General features: G+C 46.4%; 1 protein-coding gene and 1 non-coding gene across 5 annotated transcripts in view; both read right to left on the bottom strand.

Annotated features, from left to right (window-relative positions):
• Ppp2r1b (protein phosphatase 2 scaffold subunit Abeta) overlaps positions 1 to 26121 on the bottom strand; it is a 41969-nt gene that overhangs the window by 981 nt on the left and 14867 nt on the right. Inside the window, exons 6-16 of one of the 4 annotated variants that reach the window (XM_021207721.2) lie at positions 24334 to 24489; positions 23990 to 24104; positions 23566 to 23636; positions 23168 to 23302; positions 21061 to 21234; positions 18511 to 18571; positions 13314 to 13468; positions 12649 to 12791; positions 12195 to 12286; positions 7976 to 8097; positions 60 to 140 (exon numbers count right to left, since the gene is read on the bottom strand). In XM_021207721.2, the coding sequence (XP_021063380.1) occupies positions 60 to 140; positions 7976 to 8097; positions 12195 to 12286; positions 12649 to 12791; positions 13314 to 13468; positions 18511 to 18571; positions 21061 to 21234; positions 23168 to 23302; positions 23566 to 23636; positions 23990 to 24104; positions 24334 to 24489 (1305 nt within the window). Of the gene's footprint in view, positions 1 to 59; positions 161 to 7975; positions 8098 to 10077; positions 11710 to 12194; positions 12287 to 12648; positions 12792 to 13313; positions 13469 to 18510; positions 18572 to 21060; positions 21235 to 23167; positions 23303 to 23565; positions 23637 to 23989; positions 24105 to 24333; positions 24490 to 26121 lie in introns of those variants that run through there. The other 3 variants (XM_029543765.1, XM_029543764.1, XM_021207725.2) reach the window with 3 other exon arrangements.
• LOC115064850 lies at positions 3483 to 3586 on the bottom strand. The gene has a single exon (XR_003844682.1). It is a non-coding gene; the product is annotated as a U6 spliceosomal RNA (small nuclear RNA).

Here is a 26121-nt window from a genome sequence, read left to right as displayed (position 1 = left end):
AGTGCCACTTGATGCCAGCGATCACAGTGGGCCTTGCAGAGTCCCTGTGCTGGGCTGACCTTTGCTGTGTTTGTGCCCCTAAGCTGGGCTGCCTCTACTGCCTCCTCGGAAGCCACCGGAGCTGCTCGGTCTCTCTGTGCCTAGACATCAAAGGTAGAAACTGGAGAACAGGTAGTAAGTTGGAGTCGCTGCCCAGGCAGGATCTTTATCACTTTGTTGCTTCTGGAAACTTTTTATAGAACTTACCTTCAGAATGATTTGTGGGAGACAAGAGCAGAGTCAGCCTGTTTCAACACTGGGACAAAAACACACTTCAGAACACACACATACACACACACACACACACACACATCTTCCCTGGCTTGGGGGCTCAGAGAAGTGAGAGATTCCATGGCTTTTTGTACCATTTCAGTGGCATGTGAAATGAGATATTGAGCCTTAAAAGGTCCTTTGGGCCCTAAAGTCTCATCTCTGAACACCTTCTCACTGATTTGTTGATCCATTTTCACCCAGTTACAACAGCCTAGCTGATTCTGGAAGACTCCCAGCATTCCTAGTTGTACCACACATCATATGTCCATATTCTGTGTGAGCAGATGTGGGCATGTGGCTGCATTGATTGACAGACAGCTTAACCGAGGATGGGTCTTACAAGTCATGTTTACTCAGCCTGCAGTCCGTGTTCGCAGCAATGTACCAAGCACTTCTGAGTGCTTGCTTAGATCCCTCAGATCAGTCCTGCAAGATTAGCTAGAGATTCTGTCCATATTTCTGAAGGAAGCAAAACTCTTAAGGATGCATGACTTAGCTGAGGTCACAGAGCTCAGAAGTGGAGATAGCAGGGGCACGTACCTTCCTTGCCTGGCTTTTGGCTTTTGGCTTGTGTTGGAGCCCTACCCCCACAGCTGCAGCCTCCACTTGACAGCTGCCTGGCTCTAAGTGCCCTTAAATGATACCTGTAGCCCTCTGAGAGACTGCACTGCACAGGGAGACACAGACACCACAGATTGGCCGTCTTGATGTCCAATAAATTGCAAAAGCTTGGCTTACATCAAAGATGTTTGCTTATTCAAAGTTAGGCAATCTAGTACTTTTCTCTATAAGTATATATTTGAAGGACACACCCCTCCTTGATTGCCAAAGGGCTAAAAGGGCCCACTACTTAGTCAACACAGTCAACTCAAGAGACTGATCAGAAATTATGAACTTGACCTTTACCCTAAAGGAAAGGCACTAGAACATCTTTTTTTCTTAATTTTTTTTTTATTATTATTATTATTTTTTTAACACTGTCTCACTGCGTACCCTTGGCTGTTCTGGAACTCACTCTGTAGAGCAGGCTGGCCTCAAACTCGGAGATGCACCTGCCTCTGCCTCCAAGTGCTGGGGTTAAAGGAGTGTGTCACTGTGCCCATTGAATTTCTTTACCATTAAGTCCTGTCAAGTAGGAAGGCTTATTAGACACTTTGAGGATTACAAAATGGCAATGTGCTTTGACGGTAGAGTGCTACCATTTTTCAGAACCAAAAATGGGTGGGTAAGGGTAGCTTTAAAAATAGAAATACAAACAACATCCTGGTGGATGGAGTAGTGTTACATTACCAAGTGCAGATAACCGATGCCTACTGGACAGGATTGCTCAGTCACAGAAATTCAAGTGGTAAAGCATCCTCAGTTCTCGTGGGTGAAAAGAAGGAGGGGCAGCCTAGCGGGGGCCGGTCTGCCTCTGGGGACTGCAGTTGAAGAAGAGTGGTAGAAACTATTTGCACTTTCTAGAAAGGCAAGGCCATTTGCTTATTGCAGAAAGAACAGCTTGCTGGATTCAGCTTGCTCTGTGAGTTATTTTCCATAAACTTAATCTGACTGTAGTCATTTTTTTTTCTTTTGTGTTTTTTAATTACTAAGAGAAATTTTGGGACTTCAATAGCTTTGGTATTTTGTGTGCAAATCATAATAGCTCCAGTGTGAAAAATCAAAGTGTCACCTGTCACTCAGTGTTAGAAAATTGCCTAAAATGCAGTTTAATAAATGATCTTTGTACCAAATTGTAATGTAAATGGGGTCATTTTCTGCAAGGAAAATGTACTGTTTTTATGTTTCCAACTCTCCTGAATTAAAATAAAAACACCTTGTTTTCTAAAAGCCTGGTGATATGAATATCAGACTCATGAGATTATAGGCAGGACTCCATCCACCTCATTGAGCAGTGAGTAGAGTTTCCAGACTGTGGAAGGTGGCTGTGTTCTCTGAGGTCTGGTGCTCATTTCAAACTACAGAGAAGACAGTGGATAATATGTTCTCATTGACGTCAGCAGGGTAAATAATACCTCGCCCTAAATTGCCTGAATACATGTTAGCCACTACAGATGGCCAGTGGAAACCCTGCTAAGCACAGCCCTCATGCAGTCAGGGCCTCTCTGAGCCTGGTTAATGCTCCTGGTGTAGTGTCAGGACAGGGCCAGCCCATCACTGCAGTCTCCACAGGAAGAAGGCAAAGGCAAGCACACTGTGCTCTAGTTTGGCTCCCCCAGAACAAGTAATACAGGAAGGCCAGCAAAGAACAGTTATTAGTTTTACCTTGTCACCTCTGGGGTCTGTGAATGGGACATGAGCGAGCTACACACACACAAAATACACATACACATGCACACATGCACCAAGAACTTCTCAGAAAGACAGATTCTTCTGCACTTGGGGTTCTGGAGAATTCCTTTGCCAAGCTAGACTTATCGGACCAGACCCTAAGTAAAGGGCAGGATTAAATCCCGCTTGCTGGCAGTGAGTGCGGATGAGATTTGATTTCCATTACTTAGGCCATTCCCCTGGGCCAATATTATATAGACCAGAATTGCAGCAGCTCTCAAACGGAGGCAAGCCCAGTAGCTGTGAGGGTGTGTGGTATGTATAGGACTGAGAGCACAGAACCCTCACTGTGCATGTATGCAGCTCTGCCTGCCTTCAAACAGTTCTTCCCCTTGGAAAAGTACAAGTTTCTTCCACCCTCCCCCTACTTCAGTGCTTGTTTAGCAAACTTTACCCTTGCCCATTGAAATCACTCCATCATTGTAATATTGTCATAGGTAACCACCCAGGCCTCCCCGAGTCTAAGGACACCCTTCACCTCCATGCCAAGTACAAAGCCCTATGAAGGACAGTAAAGAATTGGCCACAGAGGGCAGAGCACTACCCTGTGGCCTCTGCCTGAGCAGCTCAGGAACACTGCAGGCCAGCAGGAAGCACATTGCCAAAACCTCTAGCCCTCCTGTGGCCAATGCTTCCCTCCTGGGCTTCCCTCCTGGGAGCGGCCCTTTCCTTTCGGGGAAGAAAGCAAGACTGGCTTTGTACACTAAAGTTATTTTTTAATCTTGGTATGAATACTTTTTTAACTTTTTTAGTGTATGGGATAATGGGTTTTATTTTGACAACTTCACACTTACCTACATATCCAGTTCTCCCCTCATATCCACCCTCCTGCCCTCCCATAATGTACAGAGCACTGCATGAACTTGCATGTCATCCTTGTGTAGGGGCCATGCTAATCTCCCTGTATTGTTCCAGTGTTGTCAACTGTTTTGCCTGAGCAAGCACTGTGCCATACATGTCCCGGACTATGTGGCCACATAGGAAATCTCACACAGACCATAGTTGTCCCACCTTGGGCTCAGTAAAGCATGGCTCTGCCCTTCCACTGTGGCTCCAGCCAGAAATTTCAAAGGCTAAACAGCTCTTGAGCAATGAATGCAATACATAGATTATTTTTGGATACATAGATTATTTTTGGGCAGGATCCAGTAAGAGGAAATAGATATGTGTCTTGAATGAAGCAGAGTGGATAGAACTTCACATCAAACATGGAGCTGTCATCAGTGACACACCTGCCACAATCCAGGCACAGAGGCGTGACCACAGATCCCTGAGCCTGAGGTCAAGCAGAGTGGGGAGCTTGTCCTGTCCTGAGGAGTCTGTTTGCTGAATTCCTCTGTATCTATGGTGACAGAGCCAGGGAGCCCTGCTCCCTCCCTTTGTGTGTGTTTCTGATGGGATTTCCCAAGGACCAGCTGGACTGATCTGAACTGGCAATGTGGGGGTAAAACAAGCAAGCACTTAAGTGGGTGAGTAACGACTGACTGCAGAGGCGGAGACTACCCTGGAGCCAAACCCCCGAAGCTGGCTGGGCAGAAAGGTCAGAAAAGTCAAAGCCCAGAGAAAATGAGGCAGTTGAGTGTTGAACCTCTGGAGCTGAGTTACTCCCTCCACAGATAGGTTTTGAAAGCTTCTGACTCCGTCTTCCTTCTCCTTCTCATTCCTCAAAGATGGATTAACAGAGCCTAGGCTGCCCAAGAGAGGGCCTGAGAACTCTGACCCCCAAGACACCTGCCAAGCTGATGGGATGGGTACAGCTGAGCTATGAGGATGGCAAAGCCTTCCTACAAAGCAAGGGACCCTGTTCATTGCCTGTGCCTCACCTGAGACCCACTGGAACTACAGGTCACCTCAGAAACCCAAAAGTTTAGTCATCAAAATGAGGGCCAAAGGTCAGGCAGGCAGTTGGAAGGATGCCAGGAGAGAGAGAGACTGGCTCCCCAGTCCAAACCAGTGGGTAGCTAGACAGGCAGGTGAGTCGTCCTGCCAGAGACAGCACAGGAGGCAGCAACAAATCTGAACTGAGTCCTTAGTCTTAGTGGCCTGCCACTAACCTATGCAGGTCACTCTGTGATGGGAACAGCCTGACTCAGAACCTCCCTTTAACACGGAAACATTACGATTCAACCAACTCCCCTTGTCCACTTGTCAATACTCTGTCTGACACGAGGGTAGGAAATGGCTATTGCAGGTGCCTGTGAAGTCACTTCTCACTAACTGAAAGGTGATTACCCTCACTGGCAACTTAGTCCTGAGATCTCTGAATTTTTGGCAGTGAGTTCTGGGTAGCACTGGTTATGAGTGCCACAACATAAGTCCAGCCCTAAGAATTGGAGGGTTCATCTTCACTGTCCTCTTGACTGGATTTGGAATCAAGGAGGAAATACTCTGCGTCTGTCTGTGAGGAAATTTCCAGAAGAGTTTGAGTATGGAGGAAAAAGCCATTCTGAAGGTGGGTTGGCCACACCATAGGTAGGTGTCTTAGATAAAGAAAATGAGAAAAGGAAGCCAAGTAGACAATCAGCATTCATCTGACCTGACCAGGTACAGTGTGACTTTATCTACCATGGACTGTCCCCTCAAGCTGTGAGCCAGGTGGCTTTGGTCAGGTTTTTTGTTGTTGTTGTTGTTGTTGTTTTTTGTCACAGTAACACAAGGCCTATCTAGGCAGTTTTTTCCTTCCCATCTTTGAAGTAATTAAACTCATGGGTGTGGGCCTGGGGGAGTCCTCAGGGAACCACAGGAGACCAGAGCCTAGGGACCTGCTCTAGCTGGGCTGTGATCCCTTAACTTCTATGCTTGCTTCTGACCTATCAGTAACTTGTGGGACCCAACTCCCTTAGCTGGAGTGCTCTGGAGACTATCACACATCATGTGCAGCAGTCCTCTAACTGGACTGGGGACTCCTGGATTCTAGTCTTTTGGGGTTCAAGGCTAATCCTCTGGCCAGGCAGTTAAGTTCTTAAAGCCCTACCCTTCAAGCACCCACAGCTAGGCCCTTCAGAGTTGCCCTTAACATCTTCTGGCAGCCCTGGTACCTCTCAGTCTGAGGAATAAACCAACTGCCTACCAGAACAGCTTCCTCTCAGGCCAGCCAGAACATCTCAGGTCACCAGCAAGTGCTGGCTTAGATCCCAGAAGAGACAAATGCCAGAAGACACAGACCAGAGACCTTAGGGGCCCAGAAATTAAGTGGCAGAAACTGAAAACAGCAATAAAAGGCATCTGTAGAAGCAAGGGTGGGGGAGCCAGGGGCAGGGAAGGTGAGCTCTTAGCTGAGACTCCGTGCAGGGACTGAGCTGTGCTCAGTGTCTGTACAGGACAGACTGTCCAGGGAGAGAGAAAAGGAAGAAGAGTGTGGATTGTCAAGCCAGTGTCTGCACCCAGTATTTATGGATGCTGCACTTGGTTTGAGTCTCCAAACCTGGGCTCAGGGAGACTGAATGTCCCTCACAGCTGCTCCTTCCTGCAACAACAAGACTGACATCACTGTTGTCAAGGAAATCGTGTTTTGATTAAAATCACATGACAGCTACATCATGATTGAATAAACAAATCCACTGTTAACCCTCGATTGACAGTCTTGCCAGCAGCTGTGGTCAGAGGGCAGCCTCTACCCTGGAGGGCGTGGCTGTGCCACCCTGGAGGTAGCAATGTGACCCGTGGCCGAGGCTGTTCCCCAGCAGGTCTCGCATTTGAGAACATGATTCATGAAGCACAAAGACCATGCAGACTTCAAGAGCCTCTCTCTCCATGGCACTGAAGCAACACCCACCCTTCACCAGGAGGAAGCCTGGGCTGCCTTCTTGGACGAAGCAGCAGGCACAGCCTTAAGACATCAGATGATTCCCTTAGGGCTTTGAGACCAGTCAAGAACTAAGTTCTCCATATGAGGGCAGATCAGTGAGCTGGCCACACACCACAGAAAAGGGTTAAGAACAACTTCTGGTTTGCAACTGACTTCCTGAATCACTCACTTGGCTATGGGCCCCTGACATGAAACACTGCCCAGCAACAGCAAAGTCCTTTCCATTTCAACCCCACAGCATTTGTGAAACAAAAGCAAGGCAGGCGCCCTGCCTCCCAGAGAAGGAGGTTTTGTGGATAAAATGAACTGCAGCCTCAGAGAAATAGCACAGTTGGCTTCTGGGGAAGGTTCCCAACCACCTGAAATGTGTCCAAGGTAAACATGTACCGCAAAGGTATCTGGTTAAATGCTTGACGAGGTATGGCAGTAAAGCAAGCTCAAGAAACGACCGCTAATGCGGTCCTCAGCTGGACAGAGTTCTTCAGAGCTGACCTAGTCAGCTGAGGTAGGGGCAGATGCTTCAGTGGTCAGTCACAGCTGAGCTAAATGCTCCTAAGAATGTTGAAAAACAGAACAGCTCCATTATCATTTAAGAAAGGTGTGGCTCAGGCCCCTAAGAATCCCAGCTCTTACAGCTCCAGCCCAGTCTCCTCTTTCAGTGAAATTGTACAAAGCAGTCAAAGGAATATGAAGGCCTGGCATCTGGGGTGTCTGCCAGGCTTAGGCTGCTGAGACTTTGGAAGCAGCACTTCCTCCCACCACACAGCACCCCTGGGACTGCCTGAACTAGAGGCAGCTGGCAACTCAGGCAGGGGACAAGAGTGGGCATGGCCACAGAAAGAAAAGTGTTCAGAACAGGAAACATTGTGTGGCCTCCATTTACTTCAAGTGAAGAACCCAGGTAATTTAAAGACAGCCCCTTTTGTCTGTCAGTGGTTTAAGCATAAAAACCACTAGAGTGAGTGTGAGAGCACCGGCCTCTTGCAGTAACTGTATCTAGCCTGACGTCAGCCCTAGGCAGCCCAGGCTCTCCACTCCTAACATTTAATTTAAATCATAACCGCCCTTCTATCACTGGCCCTGAGGACACAGCTGGAGCCTTGGTGACTACTGAACTAGAATTCTGCATCCCTTCTCCATGTGGTTGTAGGAAGCAAACTGGGCTTAAAAAACATCAGGCATGGATTCTTCTTCCTGAATTGAAAGAACTCCCTAAACAGAACCATACCAATAACTTTCCAGCCCGGGAAGAAAGTTGACCAGCTCTTCCAGTCTACCCTTGTGTTGCACGGGTCTCATCTCAGACTGTGGAGATTCACAAGACCTCAAACCACAGATCTGGGAAAGACCACCACTCTACAAAGGGAGCAAGACTGTACGCTTCTCTACCCCTAGAGCCAAGTATCCAGGGCAAGCGGTGGGAACTGCTTCTCTGCCCACTTTGCTGTGACTTCCTATAGCAGCAGCAAGCTCTGCTGGCTCAGAAAGGACAGGGCTTTGGCCCCAAGTTCCAGGGGCACTTACCTTCCCAGTGTCCTCTCCAGGCCCTCGGGGTCTCAGGAAGAGATTCTTGTCAACCCTAGGGATGCCGGGCTCTTCACTGTCCTTCACAGGAAAATCTAGCTTCCTCAGCCTCTGTGCCACCACTAGAGATATAGACAGCAATGTGACCGTCCCTGACCAGGGCACACCCCTCCCAAGCCACTTGTGCTTCCCAGCTGGGATGCCCTCAGCTGCCCTAGCAACTCTGATGGGCCAGCAGCACAAGGTTCTGGGCAGCTGTGCAGAGAAAGCCAGCCATTGCCAGTGCCTTTCTGCTCCAGTCATCCCCTGGGCTCTAACTGGGGGTTCCCCCACATCTTGGTCATGGGGAACCTGTAGAGCCCTGAGCCAACAGAGGACCTAGCTCCTTTCAGACCTGATCACAGCAATTAAGGACAGCCACTCCCAAGAAAGAAATGGCTTGGCTTTTCCTCCCAGCTGAGTACTTCATCCCCGAAAAAGATTTCCATGTCAACTGAACCTGACGTAATTTCCTGGAAACAGCAGGCCCGTGGAGGCAGATGAGCAGTAAAGGCTATTCTAGATACTGAGGACTTAAGATGTGTGAGGGAAGAGAAAAGACAAGCAGGAAATGGGTAGGAATGGGGAGGATAGCAGCGAGCCAAAAGGCCAGCAACCACTTCATCTGTTCACAAAGAACATGGAGGTGGGGGGGTGAGGTGGGGGGGGGGGACACTTTCTCTGCAGCTGACATTACAGAGAAAGGAAAACCAGCATGCAGGGATGGAAGCAGAGACCCTGACCTACCATCCCCAGTGTGATGGACCCAAGGACTTCTGTGATGGACACAAGGGACACAGAGGTTAATACGACAACTCTGGACAGCTCAGTGGTATCAGGAAGAGACCCTGCTCTTTCTGGGTGCTATGCAAGCTTAGATGAGATGCTTAGAGGAGACCTGTCATGCTGTCTCTTGAATAAGGAGCAAACATACTCCTCCCACCTCGAGGCCCATGTCACTATAGTCAAGCTTGGTGTTGCTGTGAACTGAAGGTTGCCTCATTCCAAATCCCACAATCTGTTCATCCCTAGGGAACAACATCCATCTTCAGGCTCATGATCATTGGCAGTACAGTAGACACACAGGATCTAATATTTGGCTCCTGATGGGCACACCCCAAACAATATGTAGAAGAGAATCACTAAAATGAAATCCACTGTTAATGGCTCACTTTTAATTGGCACAGGATGTGTTTGTTTGGCTTGGCCTTTCCCTTTCCTAACAAGCTGAACAATGGTATAAGCTGCTTAGATGTAAAACAGGAGCAATATTATGTTCAAGGCAACCAGACAGTTCCAAAAGAATAATTCTTCAAGCCGGAGGTAGTGGCAGGCCTTTTATCCCAGCACTTGGGAAGCAGAGGCAGGACCAGCCTGGTCTACATAGTGAGTTCCAGGGCTACCTTCTTTGAGATGTCTCAAAAAGAAAAAAAAAAATTCCTGGAGCTAGGGACTGGTCTAGGCCAGAAGCTCTTGCTTCCTAAGCAAAGAAGTGGCTAACTGTATTAATGAGAGAGTGAGACAGTCTGGTGACTTTGTTCCCATTAGAGGGCATCCTTTAGAAATCACTCAGTGAACTCGGTTTTATGAAGCACCAACAATATACCCCAGACACTGGTCCAGGCAATGGTACAACACAAGACAGAAGAGACAGAGCCTGCATCACAGAGCTCTTAAAGGAATCAAGTATAAAAGCTACTATGTAGAGAAAACGGCCCAAGGGACGCTGAAGAGCAACTGCTATGCAGGTTAAATCAGGGGAGTTCACTGCAGCCACCAGAAAGAACAGTGACGCCTCTGATGGCCACCCAAAACAGATCCTGCATGCTATGTGACCCTTATTTGAGAAGGCAAGGGTCCACCATCTCTCCCTTCAGTAGTCACTAGCAGAAAGCTAAATGCACAAGGCTGGGGGTAGGGGGACAGAGACACTTTAGAGGTTTATTCCCGAGAGTATACCATGTGGCATTTCCAACCAATGGTGTAGCAGCTGTCCCAATGCACATTTCCACGATCAAGACAATTATCTCTCAAATATTAAACTAGTCATTAAAGAGGAATACAGCCTGCAGGTGACGAAAAAGAAACTGTGAAATGAAAATGTTTACAGCAGAGTAATTTAAGGCACTAAAATGCTTAGGAAAATATTCAAACCTTGGCCCTAGAACACAAAAATGGAAACTCACTAAGAAGTAACCAGCAGTTTAAAATGCAGGCACACGGTCTCCGATAGAAACGGGCTGTTCTGTTTTTCTAAGATATGATAAACTTAAAAGCATTTACACAATTTGGTTTTATGTAACTTATGTTTAATGTACAAAGATTTGTAGGTATCTTTGGGCCTTCACAAAACAGAACAGGGCTTGTTACATCTAAAAGGGTTTGTAAGTAAAATCAACAATTCAGAAACCAAAATGGAAACATCAAACTACATGGTATGATGTGTTGAGTAAAACAGGCCGCAGTAAAACCTCATTAACTGAGTCCACTCGAGACAAGGAGTCAGATGAAAATATTTAAATTACCCACAAGGATATTCGGGAAAGGTGTGATGTGTGCACTGCTCCTGGAAGGGCTGGGTTATGACAGAGCAGGGACACTGGTCACAGGCACGCCCGTTGAGAAGTGGGTACTTCCTAAAATTAGTGTCCAGCAGCCTTCCATAGACACAATTTGTTTCAGCAAACCCTTCAGCTTGACCTGTCACCTTAAATTTCTGGACAAATTAATGAAATTTTACTGCAAAAGTAGAAAACTGTTCTAGCATCACCCACACCACAAGAAAACACTGAGCAAGGAAACTTCAGTTTGGTACTGCACGGTATCACAACAGCACAATGCTCACTAACACTGCTGGGAGCAGAACCTGGGACCAGTGGTTCCTACACTTACTTGAAACACAACACTTCACAATGAAACAGTAGAACCACAACTTAGTAGGAGGCACTAAAGTTTCTTCTGAGTTTTTGAAGGCAGTCACAGTGTTGAGCCGTTGAAATTGTTTCCTTTCAACATCACACATTAGCAGCAAGATACACCCACTTCCGGCTCCTGCATGACATGATTATAGTCAAACTGAGCAAATGAAAACCAGAACAGCCATTCGTTAGCCTTCCACATAACCTTTCATGTGAGATGCTGATGCGGACCATCAAAACCAGGAAAATGTGGCTTTCACTACAGTCAAATCTCAATATTAGCTCCAAGTAGATATAAGTAAGTTATTCTAAACCATTTACTCTTAACATTGGAAAGATGGAGCACTACACAGAGACGTGTAAACAATAAAGGATTCACTCTACTCCGTGTCGGGGTCCAAATCCATCCAGGGTCTGTCTGGAATCGTAAGTGGCTGGGGCCTGATTCAAAAGGGAGGAGGCAGGAGCCTCAATGGTGCTGGAGAGAAACCCTGGGAGACACTCAAGAGATGACTGTATGAGGAGCATCAGCAACTGGGCAGAAGAAGAGCGTTACAGTTATCCCAACAGAGAGAAGTCAAATCAGTCTGAGGCCATGTTTAGAAAGAATCAAGTCACTGAAATCTGATTTCTTCTATGTTGTTGCCATTTGCTCGGATGAGATCTTGAAGGTTTCCATTTTTCTCCACCCAGGGTAAGAACACATTGACTAGAGATCTGTGATAAGAATTTAGTAAAGGCTTTTCCCTCCTGTTCATCTTTATGCCAAGGCAAGAACTGGAAAATTCCAAACAAAATCATGTTAGTGGTACAGAAAGTTCATGAGTGATCACTTCAACATTTAGTATGTAATAATGGCAAAGCATGAGTCTGAGGTCCTACTGTGGGCCTGCAACCTGCTGCATCCAAACTAAACTGTTCTTGCCAGAAATGATCAGCACTCTACACAGGAACTGAGAACATGGCCTGCTCACTCAGCAGAGAACAGTGGGCCAAGACTTTATTTTAGATAGGGTCTCACAATGTAGCCCAGGCTCCCCTACTCTGACACCCTGCCTCGGTCTCCCAAGGGCTGGGATTATAAGGCTGTGCTGCCAAGCCCAGCAGGGGCCAAGAAATTCCTAACCTAACCTAACGGGCCCAGCGTGACAGGCACTTGCCACCCCATCTCCCACCATGCTCAGCATGCTGCACCCTCCCCCACACACACTGTCAAAGAAAGCACCCAGCAACCAGAGCCTAGCACAAGACACAACGCGTACCACTTATAGCTTCCTGGGCAAAATATTTGACATCCATGTCTTCATCCTGACCTAATTTCTGCAGCACCGGCTTCACTTCCCCCTGCAAGGCACTGAAATTCAAAAGTCACTGTGAAAAGGATGGCTGGGCGGGCAGAGTGCAACCTGAAACAGTCTGCAACAAACTTGGGGTTTCATCTATGGCAAGTTTTATATTTAAAATGAAATTACTTTTAAATACAAACATGACAAGCACATCAAATAATTTCTAAAGAAGTTATTGGTGAAATTCGCTTTGGGGCAGTGATCTATTCACACCCAGAGCTTAAGTATAAAAGTCAAACTGGACAGTCTCAAGACTGAATTCTTTTCTCTGAATAAGCTCGGATTCTAGATAAAGAAAGGAATCCTGGACTTATTTTAGAGGTTACTCCCCACCATGAAGTTATACTTTCAAACCAACAGCAACACTTACTTGGTGTCTAGAATTGGTCCAATTTTCTGCAGTGATTTGGCCACATTGAAGCGGACATTTGCTACTTGGTCTCCTGCCATTTTCAACACAATGGGCAACATTTGCTTAGTGGTTATTTCCTTACCACAGGCTTCAGACAGTGCCTAGAAAAATAAATAAGATGGTATTTAAAACTTTCTTAAGACACCCCAAATCTAGAGAAACAGACTAATGTTTAAAGGGAAGGTAATTGACCAATGAAAAAACTGCTTTCTACTTGAGCATCTAAGGAACATGAAGTGGCTCAAAAGATGGAAGACCTCTGCCAAATATACAGCAAATTGCAACTTTTAAAATACAGGAATGTTTAAATACTTAGTTTCATCTAGCTTTTGGTGTGACTGTAGGGAGGGGTGATGCTTAGAGACAGTCAGGTCTGCCGGGTCTCACACCAGCCGAGCTCCAGGGAGTTGTGAACCACCTGTGACAGGAGCTATTCAGGTCCACTGAGCCATCTCTCCAGCTCCAAAATTTTAAATCAATGCTTTCTCTATTCAAATTAACAGTATAAGAAATGTACCTCTACCATAAGATAGCTCACATAGAAACTTAGAACATGAATAACCAAAAAAACAAAAAACAAAACAAAATGCCCAAGCTGAGCAGTAACACCATGTAATACTTACATTAATGCAGAATAAAGTGGTCATTCTGTGCAAGTAGTTAGGATCATTTGCCATTACCAACACTTTAGGGACAATGGTATTCTGGGCCCACTCTGTACCGAACTTCTGGACTAACTTCATGAGGTTGTTGGTGGCTGCTTCCCGAATGGCATAGACTGCAGGAGAGTCCAAGAGGATGCTTGCTTTACACACCACCTACTTCATCCACAGCACACAGACCCAAATAAACGCTGGGCAAACGTAACATAACTTAAATGATAATCACACTGAGGCATAGCTATTAGAGTTCTAAAGTGTCCATGTCAACCAAGGAAAAGGATGTGAGGGACTTGGTCTATGCATCATCAATAAGCAAACCCAGAGGCCTACTAGGTAGTATGTGCTACAGAAGGAGACGGCAGATGCCTTCCCTCAAAGACCAAATACTCTTATCAGAGAATGAAAACTAGGCACTCAGAGAGTCACATGGCAGAGGACCAATCATCACATATAGCACTGGACAGAAAAGGCTGAGTAGAAAGAAGGGACTCTGGGAGGAGAGAGGTGCACGGCCTTCGGCGACTGGGAGGTGGGACCTAAAGAGGGACAGGAGCTCGGGGTGCAGCGAGGAGAGGGCCCAAGGGAAAGAGCCAACCCCATGAGACTTGAGGGACAGCCCTGACCACAGAGCACATCTAACACAAACAGGTTTCAAAAGCATCAAAAGAGATTTTAGCAAGATTATTCAAGTGGCATCAGAGAGCGGCTGAGAGAGATATTGAGGAAATCCTACACAGGCCACCATTGTCACCTACACAGCTGCAAATCAACAGTTCCCCACTGAAAATGCTTGTGTTAAGACAAGCTGATACATGTGCCTGCACCTGCACATAATAATTCCATTCAAAATAATTTATCAAAGACATCATAAAACTAAACAACGAAGTCTGAGTTAGTATACCCCCAAAATTAGTTGTTCTGTGCAGCCCTGAACACAGAAAGGCCTGGTGCCCCTTCACTTCAGACTCAGTAAGACTCAAACCTTGGACTTAGATAACCAACAAGGTGAACGGGCTACTGGCTCCTCCTCCTCCTCTCACCTGGCAAGCACAAACCCCCCAAAGCCAAGGCCCCAATCCTTGGCAACCCTGCAAGCTTCCAGAGAGATGAGAGCCAACTTTTCCCAACTCAAATCCTGCTCTAAAGACTAAGAACAGGAAGCACAGAGACAGGAGACAAGGAGCTCTACTTGCACGGCCCATGCTCAGACTTCAAACGACAGACAAACACACACCAGGATGCCCAGAAGTGCCTTACACACACACACCACACACACACACACACACACACGTAAAGGGGAGCTAACGGCAGCACCTGTGATTTGCTCCTAGCTACTGACTTTAATGCTCACTCTTACTCCAAGGCCATGTGGCAGGGCTCCAGTGCCACAGGACCCAGAGACTGAGCCTTGACCCAGACCTCAACTGCACTCACCCCCACTTGGCCAGAGGCCTACTCTGTCGCTGGCACCTCTCACTTCTGTTTTCAGAGGAATGCAAGCCTGTCCTGGGTTCTCACTCCATGTTTTGTCTGTGTGTCTATCTTTCCCTTCAAGGTTAGGCTGATCTGAAAGGTTTTTTTTTAAAACTTATTTTATTAGATATTTTCTTCATTTACATTTCAAATGCTATCCCGAATGTCCCCTATACCCTCCCCCCACCCTGCTCCCCTGCCCACCCACTCCCACTTCTTGGCCCTGGAGTTCCCCTGTATGGGGCATATAAAGTTTGCAAGACCAAGGGGCCTCTCTTCCCAACGATGGCCGACTAGGCCATCTTCTGCTACATATGCAGTTAGAGACACAAGCTCTGGAGGTACTGATTAGTTCATATTGTTGTTCCACCTATAGGGTTGCAGACCCCTTGAGTTCCTTGGGTCTCTAGCTCCTCCACTGGGGTCTCTGTGTTCTATCCTATAGATGACTATGGGCATCCACTTCTATATTTGCCAGGCATTGGCATAGCCTCACAGAGATAGGCATATCAGTGTCCTTTCAGCAAGATCTTGCTGGCATATGAAATAGTGCCTGCATTTGGTGGCTGATTATGGGATTGACCCCCAGGTGGGGCAGTCTCTGGATGGTCCATCCTTTCGTCTTAGCTCCAAACTTTGTCTCTGCCACTTCTTTCATGGGTATTTTATTCCCTATTTTAGGGAGGAATGAAGTATCCATGTGTTGGTCTTCCTTATTCTTGATTTTCTTATGTTTTGGAGATTGTATCTTGGATATTCTAAGTTTCTGGACCAATATCCACTTATCAGTGAGTGCATATCAAGTGAGTTCTTTTGTGATTGGGTTACCTCACTCACGATGATATCCTCCAGATACATCCATTTGCCTAAGAATTTCATAAATTCATTGTTTTTAATAGTCCATTGTGTAAATGTACCACATTTTCTGTATCTATTCCTCTGTTGAGGGACATCTGGGTTCTTTCCAGCTTCTCGCTATTATAAATAGGGCAGCTATGAACATAGTGGAGCATGTGTCCTTATTACCAGTTGGAACATCTTCTGGGTATATACCTAGAAGAGGTATTGCTGGATCTTCCGGTAGTACTATGTCCAGTTTTCTAAGGAACCGCCAGACTGATTTCCAGAGTGGTTGTAGAAGCTTGCAATCCCACCAGCAATGGAGGAGTGTTCCTCTTTCTCCACATCCTCGCCAGCATCTGCTGTCCCCGGAATTTTTGATCTTAGCCATTCTGACTAGTGTGAGGTGAAATCTCAGGGTTGTTTTGATTTGCATTTCCCTGATGATTAAGGATGTTGAACATTTTTTTCAAGTGCTTCTCAGCCCTTCAGTACTACTCAGTTGAGAATTCTTTGTTTAGCTCTGTACCCCATTTTTTAAATGGTTTCTTTACATATCTAATTCTATCAGTTCTCACTAACTTTGACTGGCTATGTATCTTTATCCTAAAAAAGATAAATTTATGAGGTACCCACCACTTAGAAAACAAACCTGGAACTTTAAACTTTCCCTCACTGAGCCCTGCCTTCTTCTTCTTCTTCTTCTTCCTTCTTTCTTTCTTCCTTCTTCTTCTTCTTCTTCCTTTTTTTTTTTTTTTTTTTTTGGTTTTTCGAAACAGGGTTTCTCTGTGTAGCCCTGGCTGTCCTGGAACTCACTCTGTAGACCAGGCTGTCCTGGAACTCAGAAATCTGCCTGCCTATGCTTCCCAAGTGCTGGGATTAAAGGCGTGCGCCACCACTGCCTGGTCCCCCCTCCCCCCCCGCCTTCTTGTCACACTGCCCGCGGACAGAAACCCAACCTTCATACCCTTCCCCCAGCTTCTCCAGACTGCTCAAGCTTGTCTTACAGCAGCTTCATGCCAGGGAGGGGTGAAGGGATAGTTCCCAAGAAACCTGCTCACCACTCACTGTGTACCATTTAGGGTGCAAAAACATCACTGTTCTTCAAATTATAGAAATCTAACTAAAACTACAAAAGCTGGGGGGAAGCCCATGGCGAAGACCCTCTCTCAGCTGCCAGCCACCCAGTGCACCAGGGATCCTGCAGTCCATGAACTCCACCCTGCTACCTCCCAAGCTGGAAGGAACTCAGGAGGCTTAGGTCACTTAGAGCCACCACCTACACAGAACCGCTGTCACTTCTCAACCTTAACAGTCCTTCCAAATTTGAAGGACAGAAAAAGGCTTGTCTTAATCCTAAATTGCTTTCAAAGGAAGTAACAGAAAGGTCTCTGGGAACTCCACTGACAAGGACAGTTACCCAAAGTAAAATTGGTTAAATAAAAAAATAATCTCTTGGATGGGGAGATGCCTCAGTGGTTAAGAAAATACATACTGCTCTTGCAGAAGACTGGATTTCAGCCCTCAGGACCTAAGCCAGAGGGCTCACAACAACAATTCCAGCTCCCAAGCAGGATTCGATGCCCTCTTTGGCCTGCAAGAGTACACCCAAGCACAAGCGCAAACCCACATACTTACACATACTTACACATATTTACACATACTTAAGGATGCTTTCCTATGATTTACCAAGTTTCTTTTTTTTTTAAATAAATGATCATTAAAAACTTAACTCTTGAGAAAAAAGGAATAAAGAAGTCTACACTGTTGTTTAAAGCCCAGATGTATCCATACATGCCCTAACACACTGTCACACACAGCTTCACAGCCTCCCTTTACACTCTTAGACATATGATACAAATGCGCTTTTAACAAAACCACCTACAAGTGTAAGCAGGCACAGTTATCCTTATTCTTTTCCTACTACCTACTCACAAGTACCCAAAGATAAATGCAAGCAATTCATAAAGTCTACACAGCACACTGGGACCACAACAGGCTGCTCATCACACCCACCAAAACACGGACCCAAAGCCCACGGGACATAGCACATGAGAACTGAAGGCCCTCTCTGGGACTGAAGCGGCTAAGGCTAGGACCTGGCACAGAGGGCCCCTTCCGCCATCAGCTGCCGGGGAGACAGAGACGTATGCACACACTGCCCTGAGGCATCACCAGAAAGGCACCTGCTCATTCCTGTCCAGTCTCAACCGGCCTGAGCTCACATCCACCAGCACAGCAGCAGCAGGCAAAGAAGGAACAATAAGCTTTCCTTTCATAACCCCGAAACCCTGGCTCTGCCCCAGGGTGCAGCACACATCCCCAACTCCTACTGTACCTTTGCTCTTCATCTCAGAAAGCTCAAGGAGCCAATTCTTTCCACCCAGGCCTGTCAAGTCTGTCAGCCTGCTCTATAGTTACTGAGGACGCCAACAGTAGCAGGTCAGCTGCAAGCCCTGGCTCTGGAGGAAATGTCCAGCTAAGGGTCTGAAGCTCAAAGGCAGCAGGAGGGAGAAGAGGACAGACTTACTCAGCACAGAAAACTCATTTAAAACAGAAAATAACCGGAAATCCAAATGTGAGCTCTGTAGTCAGCTTGCTCCTGCCTTTAGCCCAATGCTCAGGAGACAGGCAGAGCTACACAGTGAGACGTGTCCAAATTAAGTAAGTAAAATGTTCCTGTAGCCAGGGGAAGCCAGTGGAACCACACCATCCTTTCTTCCTCATTACATTGTCAAAGCAAAGGAGTACCCCACAGGATTCCTCTGTAAAGTGTATGTGTAGACACCACAAACACGCAGAGCCTGGACTCGCCACAGCGCCTGTGTGTGACTTGTCTACTCACCATGATCCACAAGCCAGGCCATACACAAAGAATTGAGTTTTTCATCAAAGAACTCCACACCCTATGGATATAGAAGATTCCATTAGTAAGCATTTCCAAAGTTAGGACAAGATGTTCTATTTACACTGCACAGTAATCACCTAAGAGCTAAAGGCACACCTGCACACAAGCTGAACCACAAAAGAGTCATAAAAACAGTAGCACGGAATTACAAACTATTACACTATCATAGAAAGCAAAACCAAGGGAGTGAGTGCCGAGGGCCGAGCTTACAGAAGGTGGGACTGAGCCACGCACGCACGCACAGGGCTGAGCAGAGCAGAACAGGCAGGCACAGCACAGGAGGAAATCTGCAGAGCAAATCCAGACATCATGGGAAAGCGAGTTACCCAGAGAAACAGCTGCTGAGGGGCTTGGGGGTCCTCCTCTCTCCTTTCTAGTTAACAAGTCCTTGAGCATGAGGCAGGGTACTCCAAGTGACACCAACAGAGGACAGCGTTTCTAGGGCATGGCAGAAGGCAGGAGAGAGAAGAGGAGGCACCAGTGTGCAGGTGACACCAAGTGACACCAACAGAGGACAGCGTTTCTAGGGCATGGCAGAAGNCAGGAGAGAGAAGAGGAGGCACCAGTGTGCAGGTGACACCAAGTGACACCAACAGAGGACAGCGTTTCTAGGGCATGGCAGAAGGCAGGAGAGAGAAGAGGAGGCACCAGTGTGCAGGGCAAAGGTAGAAGTGCGAGTTGGAGCCTGGCTCCCCAGCCTGCTGGCCAGTCCACACAGGCTGGGAAGAACCCCGAGACCTCTGGCTGTAGGGCGCACACCACACAGATAAGCCCAGGATGCGCTTTCCCAGTGCCTTCCTTCTGAGGCCATTATGCGTATTCTTCTAGTTCAAGTCTGAGACCTTCCTGACCAGGGTTCTGTGCTTTTCCCAGGACAGCTTCACCCTGCCTGACCAATCCTGGCAGGCACTTCGCCCTCAGACTCCTACTGTATTCCAGACTGAGGAGTTCCTGTCATCTCCTCAGACAGTCTGCGGTTTAACTCTATTCACTCAGCAGGCCTACGAGCCGGGCTGGAGAGTCCTGAGAAAATTTTATAAATTGACCAAAAGTTTACACAAAAAGAAAAACTAAGACTACATCTATTGAGGCAAGAGAGTTGGCTCAGCCATCAAGAACATTTGAGGCTCTTACAGAAGGCCTGGTTTTGGTTCCCAGCACCTACATGGCAGCTCACAACTGTCTGTAACTCCAGTTCTAGAGACTTCTTCTGGCCTTCACAGGTACCAGGCATGTATATGCTTCATATACATATACAAGAAAAAACATTCACACACACACACAGAGTAAATCTTAAGAAGTAAATCTCAAGAAAGATAGTGTCCATGACTGACAGCCAGTGTCCGTGACTGAGGGATGCCGCCCCAGCCAGTGTCCATGCCTGAGGGATGTTGCCCCGGCCAGAAAGCCATCTGTCTTCTTTCCGCCCTGTTCTGTACACTGCTGGCAGCCCTGGAGAGTTCCCAGAGACGGTAAACACCATCCACCTCCTTCCACAGAGCTGTTTCCCAGCCTAGCAAACCCATCATTAGCCACCACTGCTTTCTACTCCAGACAGTGGCACAGAAGATGACTAAGGAACAGAAAATGACCCCTCCACTTGGACTGGATGGTGGAGAAGCATGGTGATGTCACTTGACACGTAGATAAGTTAGGATCTTTGCCCTTCATTTGAGAAACAGAGAATTCTGATTTGATAAAACGCAATGCTATGGTCATCTACAAGGCACATGCTCAATAGCCACCCAAATTAGTAATATTGTACAGTGGTCAAGAAAACATGAGCATGGTGCTGTGACATGAAAGGAGTGGAAATGGGTCTTTGGGTGGGCGGGGCCCTGGGGTGGAGGCAAAATACAGAAATGTCAGCAGCAAACTGATAGGTGAGCACTGAGAATCACTCAGGTCTTCCTTCGTCCACCTGGTAGGAAATGCCAAGTGTCTACCTAATAGCGAGCGCTTCGAAGCCACTGGAAACCACACCACACAGTTAGCTGTCTAAGAGCTACCACAGGGGCACGGCGGTGATCAAGCTTGCCATTGTCTTCGCCTACTGAGGAAAAGGGAAAGGTGTGGCAGTAAAGTCTGCTTTGAAATTTGAATTAGTCATATCTACCAGAACTAAACTAATAATGAACCCAGAGAACAGCAGATAGTGTGACACCTTTATCCAGAAGCCCTGTGTAGTGGATCCTCAACTTTTCATCAGGATGCAGAAAAAATGCTCCTAAATTCATTTTCCTTAGGACAGAGTCTAACAAAAAGCCAAACCAACTTATCCTGAAACTGTATTTTCCCTTCCATACACCAGTCCTTAAGTTATATAGGTTTTAAATAATACAACATTCCTATCACAGAAGCACACTCTACACCTTCATCGTGAGGAGGCGGCAAGGTGACTGTTTCTGCACCACACACCTGTTAGGCCATAATGGACCACTGAAAATTAAAACTACCCTAAAACCATGGCAAAGCACAGGTACTCACCAGCTGGCCAGCCAGCAGCGGCATGTACTCAATGATGGCCAGGCGGACCCTCCACTTGGCATCTTCAGCCAGTTCCACTATGGCCGGAAGGAGGGACTGAGAGAGCTGACGGATTCCAATCACTTCATTCACACAATCCAAATTGGAGATGATATTTAAACGGACTTCTGGACACTATAAACACACAAGCCCCAGAGACTACATGTGAAAATTGACTCTTTTGCCCAGTAGTCTCCTGCCATGAGAAAATAGAAAGTGCGAAACAGAATATTAAATTTAAAAAGTACTAATCTAGATGGTGGTGCACACCTTTAAACCCAGCACTTGGGCAGTGGAGGCAGGCAGATCTCTGAGTTCGAGACCAGCCCAGTCTACAGAGTGAGTTCCAGAACAGCCAGGGCTATACAGAGAAACCCTGTCTTGAAAATAAACAAACAAACAAATAAAATAAATATTTTAAAAAAAGAAAGTACAGGCTCAGGCTTTAACAGGTGGGGGTAAGCTGTGGTGTGGCTGAGTAGGAAAGGCTGCACAGAGCCCTGGACTCAAGCAGCAGAACTGCAGAAAGGCTACTGCAGAGGGAGATCCTTAATGCTAAGTCACAGATAATCCAAGACACAATGTCACTGACCTTAGCCACAAAGTCAGTAAAAGCCTGTACCATCTACAGGAGATTGTACACTAAGTTAAAAATCAATTAACAAATTGATAGGCAAGATATGGCTTAGCAGAAAGAGGGGCTTGCCTCACAAACCTAGCAACCAGGATTCGATCCCCAGAACTCATATAAAGGTGGATGGAGAGAAGGGACTGCACAGAGACAGCCTCTGAGCCCTGTATGTGCACACGAGTGCACACTCACTCACATAATAAGAAAGGTTTTCAGACTTGTAATTAATAAGTAAGCACAAAGTCTATGAGATGGTAAAGGGCCCAGGCCCTAAGATCCAGCTCTGCGGCTGCATGGAGACCGCAGCCATCTTATTCCCTGGGCTTGCCTTCCTCTACACTGGGAGGAACCAAGCCCAAAGCCCACTGTGGCAGTTACAGCTAATGGCATATCCAAAGCTCTCAGACCATGCCTGGCACTGTTACATTTTTCATCTGTATGCATGTACTGTCTGTGTAAAGTATACATGTGCCCATGTGTGTGTGTGCCCACAAAGGACAGCAAGGAAGTTGGACCCTCTGGAGCTGGAGTTACGAACAGTTTTGGAGCTCTAGTCCTCTACAAGCAACAGGCTCTTAACTGCTGAGCCAAATCTCCAGCCAATAAATGTTAATATCTAAAGCTACACTTTAAACTTAAATAAAAAAGATATAGTTTAAGCAAAGATATATGAGCTTTAAATATAAGTAATCAGTAACTATAATATAAAACATTTAATAGGTATTTCTTGGATGGTCTTAGGACTTACTTATTTCATGACTGTTTTGCACGAACATGTTTATGTACTGTGTGTGTGCCTGGTGCCTGCGGTGACCAGAAAAGGCATCAGAACCCCTGAACTAGAGCCACCGACAGTTGGGAGCTGCCATGTAGGTGCTGGAAACCAAATCAAGACCTAGCGAGTGCTGTTAACTGCGGCTCCCTCCCTCTCCAGCCCCTCTGGTTTTAGAGATAGGGTTTCTCTAGGTAACCCTGGCTCTCCTGGAACTTAATCTATAGACCAGGCTGGCCTTGAATTCAGAGATCCCCCTGCCTCTGCCTTCAGAGTGCTGGGATTAAAGGCATGCTCCCAGTTGGGTTTGTTTTTAATTAGTCCTTGTGCCCATTTTTGGGGAAACCTGTTACCCTACACCCAAACAGAAGGATTGTCAAATATCTAAACTATGACTTTCCCCCCATCTTTACGCTTTGGGTCCTATTTTAGTAAAATCACCAAACCAAAGCTTTACAGTCCCTTTAGTCCCAGCACTTGGGAGACAGAGAGAGGCAGGTGGATCTCTAAGTGCAAGGCCAGTCTAGTCTACAAGGCGGCAAGTTCCAGGACAGCCAGGGCTACACAAAGAAATCCTGTCTCAAAAAACCCAAAAGAAAAAAAAAAGAAATAAAATCATATCAAATCAATTATATCAAAGCAAAAGGATTCATACCCAAACTCACCTCATCCTTTAACTGAGCTAAAAACAGAGGCAGAAGATGTTCAATGGTATTCTCTTTGCCCAAAACTGTAGATAATCCCATAATTACAGAAGCTAGCGCTGACTTGACATGTTGGTTGGTATCAGACACTAATTCCTAAAACAGAATAAAAATTAAAGACAACAAGAGCCCCCACACCACCTCCCAAGGAGTCCACAGCAACACCAGCCAGCCCCGCAGCTGACCCAGCCGTCTGCAGGAACAGCTATGCGTCCAAAAGCTTTACAAGGGCGACATGCACAAAGCAACTCTAAACATTTCCACAAATGTTATGTATGGGATTCATTTATGCCTCTTCCTTCATAGGTAGGGTAAGCAAAATCAATGGAATAAGCAAAATAAAATGAAGTCACATTCACCTTTATATAGGGCAGGATTTGATTCATAATTACAGCCTCTCTACCTTCAGCAGGCAGGTTCTCGCAAAGTTCTGAAACAGAAATGGAAAGTGGAATGCTGTCAAGGAGCCAAAGACAATTACCCAGATCTTTCCAGCAGTCCAAGTCAAGTCAGTCTGAGCAAATAAAGCAAGGGGGGGGGGGGCAGGGGGGACAGTAAGCCTGGTCCTCACACATAGCCTGGAGGCCTTCCTCACCTAAGCTATGGGACAGGAGCTTCATCTGACGGGGCCACCGGCCATGCTGGTGCCATCCGTCTGCAGTATCTTATAAACCAAAACTATGCCAAACTTCCTAACATGACAAATGCATCAGAGTGGGTGGAAATGCTGCTGCATGGCCTCATCTCCCCCTGGTTTATACATCTCTCCATGGCCAGTCTCACCTCTTACTTTGTGGGCAGCGGCTGCTCGGACTTCAGCTTCGCAGTCTCTGAGGAGGCTCTGGAAGGCGGGGATGAGGTCACTAAGTGCAATTTTAGGGCCCACTGCTTTCTGGAGCTGGAAAACAATTTATACAGGTTTAATGTATACTAACAAAATAGTAAAAACAAAAAATAGTACAATCATCAAAACCATGCTGTAACCAAAATGGAAAGATTAAGCAGGCTCTCTTACTTTTTTTTTTTTAGTTTACAACCACTCAACAGAATTTGTAAGCTGTGTCCGATAGAAACTCTGTGGGGTAAGTGCGTCTGAGGTTAATACTTGAAATGCCAGTGCATTTTACCTCTGAAAATTTGTCAGCCACCATATATCGAACCCGCCAGGATTTATCTTCTGCTGCTTGCCGAAGTGTAGGCATTACCAAGGCTTCCAGGTCATCCTGAGACAGTAACTGGGCAATACTAACACAGGCTTCCACGGCTAGCAGGCGCACAGAGTCCTAAGGAGAAAAACATTCCATTTGTCAGTTTGCTGAAAGGGCACACTGAGTGCGGTGTGAGACTGCTGTCACAGGTGCTACTTCAGAAGGCAGGGGAGAGAGACCACTGTGGTGGCTAATGACATAAACTAGAGTCATTCCTGAGGAGGGAGCCTCAATTGACAAGATGCCTCCACATCATCAGACTGTTCACAAGCCTCCAGGGCACCTTCTTAATTAATGACTTACGGGGAAGGGCAAGCCCATTGTGGACGGTGCTAAACCTGGGCAGGTTGTCCTGGGTTCTTGAAGAAAGCAGGCTAAGTAAGCCGTGTGGGATGAAAGCCCACAGGGAGGGGGCAAGTACCCCTCCAAGGCCTCTGCACCAGCTCCTGCCCTGTCTGAGCTCCCGTTGTGGCTTCCTTCAATGATGAACCATGAGGCGGAAATGGAAGGCAAATCACCCCTTCTCCCCAGCTTGCTTCTTGGTCGTGGCTGTCCCATTGCAGCATCAGCCACCCTAACTAAGACAGCTGCCACATGTGCTGCTGTGGCTTTATGTCTTCAAATGGCTGCATCAGCTCTTCCTTTGCCCAGACTGGCATGTGAAAACCACAAATGGCATTTCGTTTAAATTATCTTGACTACACCAAGTTCCACAAATGGCATTTCGTTTAAATTATCTTGACTACAGCACCAAGTTTTTATTAAGTAAGATTTAAAAAGATGTTCTAAATGTTATTTATTGCATGTAAATAATGTGTGTGGGGTCAGAGCATGACACCATCCTGGAGTCAGGTTTCTCCTCCCACCTTTCCATGGGTTCTGAAATGATGCAAATCTCATATAAAGACTAATTATTTTTTTAAAAAAATGCTATATTCAAAGCCTTATTATAATAAGGAGTTGAGAAATTATCCTTGCATAAGTACTTAATGACATATTTGAAGAATTTAAAGGACAAGGGAAATCATCTTGAAATCTCTTGCCAGCTCATCACTGACCATAGCAGCATGAGATGGGGCAGTAAGGGGCAACATAGAACAGGAAGCGGGTGACAGCCGAATAACAAAGTCAGGCTCAAGTGCTGACACTCACACTGAGATAAGGAAGCCTAGTAAGACACAGCAGTGGGGAGTTGGAAAGGCAGGGAGCTAACTTGCTGTCTGTTTATAAAGCTGCCAAATGCCAAGTGGGACACTTGAATGTCTTCTGAGTAAGTGGACACACAAACTTAAAGCTCAGTTAGACATTAGGAGTTCTGACTTCAGACTTAGGAAAAGCAGATAAAGAGAAACTTTAGACATATAATCGGATGAGCATCAAAGAAAACCTGGGGCAAGAAATCACTGTCTATGTAATAGTACGGAACACACACACACACACACACACACACAAACAAAGCGCCCTCACCACTTGCCTGGTTCCTATCAATGTCACCTACCCTGCCTTCTCTTTCTATTCTTATCCCTCCAAGTTTGTTTCCACACACAAGCCAGAATGACCTTTCAGAAATGTAAATTACACGCCACACCTCTCTTCTCCAAATCTTCTAGAGCCTCACTGAATCAAAAAAAAAAAAAAAAAAAATCAAAACTGCAGTCTTCGCTGGCTAGTGATCTGCTCCACCCTTCCTTCTCCACTCCTGTCTTC

Source organism: Mus pahari, chromosome 10 (assembly GCF_900095145.1).
Source record: "Mus pahari chromosome 10, PAHARI_EIJ_v1.1, whole genome shotgun sequence".
Lineage (NCBI taxonomy): Eukaryota > Metazoa > Chordata > Mammalia > Rodentia > Muridae > Mus > Mus pahari.
Note: the sequence above shows the minus strand (reverse complement) of the source record. Positions and strands in the feature narration are given on the sequence as shown.